The sequence below is a fragment of the Sipha flava genome, unplaced genomic scaffold, assembly GCF_003268045.1.
Source record: "Sipha flava isolate LNK unplaced genomic scaffold, YSA_version1 69_pilon_pilon, whole genome shotgun sequence".
NCBI lineage: Eukaryota > Metazoa > Arthropoda > Insecta > Hemiptera > Aphididae > Sipha > Sipha flava.
This window is the reverse complement of record NW_020273609.1, coordinates 65,199-73,644: the sequence shown is the minus strand read 5'-3', so window position 1 is coordinate 73,644 and position 8,446 is coordinate 65,199. Positions and strand designations below refer to the sequence as shown.

The 8,446-nt window shown below is 32.6% G+C and overlaps 1 protein-coding gene across 4 annotated transcripts in view; it reads left to right on the top strand.

The window, feature by feature from the left end:
* LOC112692059 (diuretic hormone receptor-like) overlaps positions 1 to 3,318 on the top strand; it is a 100,362-nt gene extending 97,044 nt beyond the window's left edge. For 2 of the 4 annotated variants that reach the window (XM_025566582.1, XM_025566581.1), the window contains exon 12: positions 2,577 to 3,318. In XM_025566582.1, the coding sequence (XP_025422367.1) occupies positions 2,577 to 2,754 (178 nt within the window). In that variant the 3' untranslated portion in view covers positions 2,755 to 3,318. The remainder of the gene's footprint in view (positions 1 to 2,576) is intronic. The other 2 variants (XM_025566585.1, XM_025566583.1) reach the window with 1 other exon arrangement.
* The last annotated feature ends 5,128 nt before the right edge of the window (positions 3,319 to 8,446 follow it).

Sequence of the window (8,446 nt, the reverse complement as noted above, 5' to 3'; positions counted from 1 at the left end):
GAATCCGATGGCTGGCGTATTCACAAATCCGCCAACAAAATTCGCAGCGACGTTTTGCGGTCTTACCGAGATACGTGCCTATTCTTATTGTTATTATTATAGTGTTATACTTCGCTGTGTTGTACCTTATTGCGTAGTAGTACTGTTGCAGAAACTGTAGCTCGTACGTTTCGATAACAGCTTTTTCGCCATTCACAGACTTCACCGATCGACTATCATAACAATTACCTTATGAACGCATAACAATCGATTTCGAATACTTCCGATTTCTAATTAGTTGATTGTGAATATGATTACATCGAACGATTAACGTTTACGTTTCGATCGCGACGACAAACCGATCAATAATGTGACAAAAAAATGCGATAAGAATAAACGACCATAGTGTACACTGCATAGAGTTATTCAGGATCATTACTTGAAATCGGTGCGTAAAGCCATCGATAGCATGGGACCGACGATTTAAAAAAAAATAAGTTGCGTTGAGATTAATTTGAGGTCGATCGCTGTGTACTTTACGATTTTATTTCATATTCCGATGTACTATTCGGCGGTATAAACGATCTAAGAATAGAATGTATCGATACTTTTATTAATGACGATTACAAGGTAAAGGGGGGGACTATAAACATATCGCGTGTTTACTACTATAATTTATTTTCATACTAATTATCATTTAGTTATCTACGGCCAGTAAGCCAAAAAAACTTTATATTTTAAATGGTATCGACAAAAAGTATACCATACTATTATATTTAGAATAGTGTTACAAAATATACTGATATAATTATATGTTTTCATCTACTTAAAACGATTAATGTTTGTAGCTTAATGTTTGACGTGTGCTATTGAACATGTAATGCTAGCGAATACGATTTATTACATTTAAGTAACAAGTTAAATTTGAAAATCTCACGTCTTCAGTGCAGATGTTTACTGGCATCTATCTGAAAATTACAGCTGCGTTAAGCCTAATATATTCTAAGGAGACGTGCCTTTAAACCCTCTTAAGTTTCGCTAAATTAATTTCCATGAGTATCACCTACATTAGTATGTAAATGTATCGTTTAAACCATTTATGCTGGATGATTTTTTTAAAATGTTAAAAAAATTTGATTTTACTTCGATGATTACATTAAGTTTTGAAATTCACAAGTCATCAATATTATTCCGGAAATCATGTTATATTAATTTAATATCACCTTTCGACTTTCAAAGCGGCCACTTGTAATTGTTTATCTTTATTACTTGATTAAAATATATTTTAGAACTTATTTTAAATGTAACTATTTAAAACTGAAATTGTAGAAGTCACAAGAAATTTTCTAAAACAAAAGAATATGCCAACAGTCTTGTTGAAATACTATGCAATATGTTTTATATTTAAAAAATTAATGAATTATTTATTTATAATTATTCGATAATAGAAAATAATTGGGAATATCAGAAGTGTGTTCACAAAAAATAAAAATTTGGGTCATCGCCTCGATCAATTCTTTAATTTTTTTTTTAGATACTTAAAAAGTATACTTATAAGTATCTGCTTGAGTTGTAGTTGTATGGATTTGACATCTTTTTCGCAAGTATTTGAACTATACAGTGAGCTCTGAAAATATTGTAAAATAAAAATATCTATACGGTCGTTGTATTGAACCCTTAAATATTCAACAAATTATTTTCATCCACTCAATTCACTTCATCGTTCTTATATTATAAACTGTCAACAGATATTAATTCGTTCGTTAAATAATTCCACTACATCGATTCGAGTCCTTTTTTTTTTTTTTATGTAATATTTTTACACTGATCATCAGTTTATTATTAAGTTTGCAAATTTGATACGCATTACACGCTCCTTTGTTACTTGTTTCGTTCATACATATTATATTTACTTTATTATTTAAAGCCCCGCAGGATCCACGTCATCGCAATAATAATTTAGTATCAGGTCCCTGTTGCATAATACTTAGCACTATTGCTATTATTATTACTCTAATAATATAACCGCGTGAATTAATTACTATTAACGGTTTACCGAAATCGTTGTATTGTCTCTGTATTCCACGCGACAATTTAATTAAAATACGGTTCATGATCATAACAGCCCTTGAGTATTACGTCTGATAAATACGACGTGTAAAAATGCTTATTATTCACAGTTTGCCGACATCCGTGCAATGCAATCGACTGCTAAACGAACCGTGTTCGTACCCGAGTCAAACAGTAATTACCAAACGATTTGCAGACATAGCGATTTAATCTTACGATCCGATTTGTTAGATTTTTGAATTTTTGTTACCGAATCGAAGTAACGTTCACTTACTCCTGCGACGGGTTTCCCGTGTCCGCCGCGATAGTGTCCCGGTCGGTTTAAAGTGCGTGAAAACGAATTATTACATAATGACGCGGGTACGAGTCTCTACTAATCGTACACGGTCTACAGGCACTTGACCGCATGTCTACCACATCGACGCGACGTTTACCTACCGTACGAACGTCGCGCGACCATCGGTTTTCCTCGTCGCTATTACCACTCCGTTTAATCGGCCGTCGGCCGTGTTTTTGTGTGCTTTCAGGTTGGCCCGGCCATCGATTATCGCCGACACGGCCATCAACAAAGGCAAAAGGGCTTCGACCGTCAGCAGCTCGACGACGATGACGTTCATCGTGTCCAACGGGCCGGGCGGCGGCGGGTTGCTGTCGAACTCCTGTCAAAACCGCATGCTGAACGTTCCGCCGGAAAATCCGGTCTGAAGCGAAAACCGTGCGCGTTGAGTGGGCGCCGAGAGAGCCGTTCGCCGCAGTATAGTCTTGTCGCCGCCGTCGTTCCAGCGGACATATCCGTAGAGTATACATGTAGTACAACGATAGTTCTGTTCGATTCACGGGCAAACGCTATCCCTCGCGTTTCGTCCCGCGCCGAACGCCACATCCGCCCGACGGCACAACCCCGACCGCGTCGTGCACCCTGAACACGAGTACATTACTATCCCCGTCCCCGCGCGCCTAATGTCCCGCACCATTAATGTACGTACCCGCATACGCGTCAGGGTAAAACGCGATCCCGTACGGTTTACCTGGTTTTTAACTACACGATCGCGTCCGAAGTTTTAAGCGTTGATGCCAATTTTCATACCGGTATCGATGTATACCGCATGTCTATAGGAGTAAACATGAAAAAGTTACTATTATACTCTGTGTTTTAACGCTTTTATTGTCCATGTTTATTGTTAATGATATCAAATGTATCAGATATAACGAAATTTCGGTTATAGATGTCAGGGAATCGAAATTAATGCATTTTCAAATAATTTATTAACAACAATTTTATTAAAATAAAAACTGTTGATTTGATTTATTTATTAATATTACTTTTATTTTTATTTAGTTATCCTCGTTTTATCTATTATTAATTTTTTTTTTTTTTTTTATGAATTATTATAAAACCGTTAGTACACGTATTCTATATATTTATTACCTAGATATAATACGGTAAAATTAGTAAATTTAACAACGTTGCATACAATTTCATACGCAATCGTGTTTTACCCTCGCATCAGTGCGATCGCAAGGGCTCGCGTACCAGTGGCGACGAGAAGTTCCTTCTACTCGAACCGCCCACCGATATAATTGACACTGCAATAGTTTTGAACGGCCACGATCGATTGCACCGCGTGCGTAAACGTTCATTATTTACAAATGATATTTCTGTGTTTCACAAATCTGAGTTGATATTTATAACGTGTTCGACGTAATCTGCCGTGATAATCATTTTCTCAGTTTTGTTTTTTCAAACACCACCCGCCCTCATTTTTCATGAGTTACGTGATTCAAATATAACCTTTTTTTTGTGCCGCCGCGCGTACGTGTCTCGACGGCGACGCGACTCCTTTCACATCCTTCTTCAAATGTATATATATACCCTATGAGATACGCATATACGCGTGCGCGCGCTTTTATTATTATTATTATTTGATTTATGTGCGATTTTGATTTCGCAGATTTTTTACCTTTGCGAAACATGATTAGAGTCCGGATTTATATAAATTTAAAAAGTGTCAAATATGATGCAAATATGCAAAGAAAAAGTGACTAAATATGCAATTATATGCATTATGTTACACTTTATAAAATGTGATTTTTTTTTTGAAAACCACATAGAAAACTTAAAACAAATCTTTTAAAATAATATTTTTGAAACTTAATACCTATCAATTTAACTTATCAATACCTGTCAATTTGAACTCTATTCTAGGAGATAACAAAATTTACTGTAAATTAAAATAGTTAGTTTATTAAAAACCTATTAAATATGTATGTTATATGCATTTATAAACAAATATGCAATATCCTTCGAAATATGCAAAATATGAAATATAAAATTTGGTGTTTAAATTCGGTGTAATATGAATCGTGGACATTTCAAACCTCCATAGACGTACATACACTTAGTATAAACATGCAAATGCATAAAAATCCGGGCTTTAATTATGATAATACGTTCGTCCGGCGTCGTGGTGGATCGCGCGTATGGGGTGGAGAGAGCAAGAAGAGTTTTCGTTTTTACGGTATCCGTACGCGTGCCGGTAGGCGAGGGCGGGGAACGAACGTATAAAAGTCGATTTTCCATAGAAATTGGAAAAAGAAATTCAAACGAGATGTTGAACTTCAAACGATCAAAACATCCACTTACGTATACTTACAAGCCATTGCTCATATATATATATATTTAATCCTAATGTTCGTGTTGTTATGAAATGTTTTACGAAAATAGTATTGCGAAGAAATAAAAAAATATTATATGGTGCGGTAAAAAAAAAAAAAATAAATAAATAATAGCGAATCTTTGTAAGACCAATCCGTTTTTAAACGCTTTGCTCGAATTTTCACAGACGCAGTTTGGAAATACCGGCGGGAATCATTAATATATTCCACGATTATTATTCCGATTTATTTTATTATTCGAATATAAATGTGAAAAATACAGATTAAAATCATCCAATTAAGATTTTCTTATTCAAATTTTAGGTTTTAAATTCAATATCTTCGAACGCAATATTCATTTATCATTGAAATACTCTTCTATTTTTATAAAAGCATATTTACCAAAGTATAATAGTCACATCAAATCGCAAACGTTATAGCAACATTTCGACATTAGGTAATAATTACAAATTCTCAAAGTACCTTGCTACGCGTACGGGCCAATTTCGTATTTATAATTCAACGTTTTTTTTTCCAAATATTAAAATCCTACTAATATTTGTTTTGAAAATCCAATACTATTAAATTTAATTCTCATGATCCACTTATGCTTTTCGTTCCTATAATAATAATATCGTTATTTTTCTAATTGCAAGCAAATTTTGTTTATCGTAATACACGGATTACTTGAATACGTCTAACTGTCATGTTGAATTTTAAATATCGAACTATCAAAATTTTTTCTTTTTTTCATGTAAAACTGTTAAATAATATTTTTGTGTGTTATATGTACTTAAAATTAAGTTTAAATAATTTTCACTAATAATTAAACGTATTTAAATGTTTTGATACTAGAAGTATCCAAAAAACTACGTCTATTTATTATTTAAAATATTACTCATACCTACGTATGTTTACAAGTAAACAGTTCGTTTATTATGTATTGCGCGTGTAATATAAGTATATTTATATAGTTTAGTTGTTCACGTAATGTTATTATATAATTATTATTATAAATCAATTAAAAACCTATGTATTAATGTTTAAATTGTTGAATCTTAAGAATTATTATTATAATTAATGTCATTTTAATGAAAAAATTAAAATATTAAATCACTCAAAACGAAATTATATTTGATCATCTATTTAATATAATAATTAGTTTAAAATTAATTTCAATGGTTCGATATTTCTATAATGTATTGTGAATACTTCATTTCGTTATGAATTTTTATTAGATGTTAAACGAGTTACCCATGTTTTGAACTAATTTAATTTAGTCTTACATATCTGATGAATAAATAATAACTGTATTAAGTGTTAACAATTATTTTTTTGGAAGATTTTATCCACAAAAAAAAACGCTTCGGTACGAAACAGTGAATCCTAAATACTGTGTGTTGCGTTCACATCCATTGCGTTGGCAAGAACGTCGTTCATTATCGTAACGAGACCTCTAGGCACAACCACTGATTTATTAGCGCTAAAGCGGGCTGTTTTCCGAATCGTAAAATCAAAGTAAACATACCGAACTTTGGTACACGCATAAACGTATTAGTGCGTATTATTGAATATTCGACGTACCGTGGCCGCAGAAAGCGCACACGCGTGCGCGGCTCGACGATATTAATATACGCCGTACGATCAAATAGATTTAATGTCTTTTTATTACGTCAATGGAATATCGATTCGGGCGTGTAAGCTAATAATATACGGTAGATAATATTTATTATCTTATTATATTTATTATATATATTATATTTATTTATTATACCATAGTAATACGGTAGAATGCGAATTCGTCGATTACTCGTGATGGAAATTAAACGATGTGAATTCACAGGAATCAGGTGTTCGGTAGACGCGCGCGCACAGGGTGTATTATTTTCCGTACTCGAGGAATTCCGAGAGTATTACTTTTCAGTCGACAAACCGTTAGTACTGCACTCCGTCGGAGCGATCGATGGGTAACAGCACGACTAGACAGTTTGTCAAAACTACTGCAACCGTATTACCGCCAGTTCAGTAGATCCAACACTAGATTGGCGTTTACGGGACGAGTTCCCTTATCTGTCCGAATAAATTGGATCTTAATAACAAAAACGTCGAGGACGCAGAAAATACGAACATCGGACCGGACTAGACACAGCGACTACATGCAGTTACGACAGGTGTTTCGTTCGGATGTCCTTCCTTTAAGTCGACTCGGTACATCGCGCACAACGTTTCGTACCATATCTTACTCGGATGATAGTTGTCCTCTATTTTACGTTTCACTCTTGACGAAAAATAATCCCAAGATTATTCTCTGGGTCTTAAATTATTTTTCCGAAATTAACTACTATACATTGCACCACTATGAAATACGGATTTCAATCTACTCGTATTACACCGTATTTTCCTGTTTTTCTTAAATCCGTTCTATAAACACGAAAAATGTGAATACGTGGAAATATGATGTACTAGTAATTATGGTATTATTTAAGTATGGGCTTTCGAAAGTCTTGGTTTACCGTTCTACTAAATCTATACGAAGCGTATGATTTTACGAATAAAAAAAAATAAATATGTATAAAGCACACAGTCCGGTTTGCTGTTTATACAAATGTGTTAAGTGGCTCAACTGGAAAAACTATCTTTACTTTTAAGGAGAATAAAAATAATCCGCTACTCAAGCTAAACGTAATAATAGTTATTTGTTGACATTTGAAATAGATACGTAGAGTATAAATTTTTAAATAAGAGACAAAATACTTATTTAAAGTTTTAAAGTATTGTATAATTTTTCGATGAAGAAAAAATTAAATTAAATTTAGAATAAATTAGATTACGTGTTAAATAAATAAAGCCTGTTTGAAAAATATTAAGAGAGGTTTTTTTATTTTTTTTTATTCAGACTTCATTTCTGCTCGCTAAAAACACTTTGGAAATCAAAAAATAACATCTTTCAAGTACCATTCTAGTTATAAAGCTTATCTAATGAGATGCAGCGTAAAACTTTTGTTACAGTTTAATACTAAAATAAAAATTTAAAACCTATATATTTCTCGCTTTACATGGAATGTCAAACGACTCTGAACGAAATTAGGTATAATATATAAGTAAGTAAACAATGCTCAAGTGTTTATACTCCACTATAAGTAAAGATGATAGGATTTTTTTAGAACTTGAAGTTTTAATATCTTTAGTATAACAGAAAAAACTGTATATAAAAAACACGTCATTGTAGGTATTCGTTTGAATTTTTATAGAGTAAAATTGCTGTACAAGATAAATAAATAATTTTGACAGGAGCAAAATTATGATTTTGAAAAAATAATGATAAGTAAGTATACGTGATGTACATATTACTCATGTATTTATAAATAAAAAAAAATACATTATTGTAACTAATCTTTTGTCTCGTCAAGAATCAACAGTTATTGTACTAGAACGAAATTAAACGAATATTAAAATCTATAGCGTTGGACAGTATACGATGACAAAATCAATATTATATGACGCCGTTATTTTGGTGATGTATAAGACCCAGATAATTTATTACGCTGGAAAGAAGATGGAAATAAACAGGTACACCTATGATATATTATATTTTCGAAATACTCGAAAAGTAATTTAAACCAACCGTTTTAATTGATAAATTATCCAAAACTTGTAAATGATTGAAATAGAAATCAATGTTTTATATATTTTAACTAAGCAATAAAATATTTAATAATACCGACATAAGCGCAATATCTCA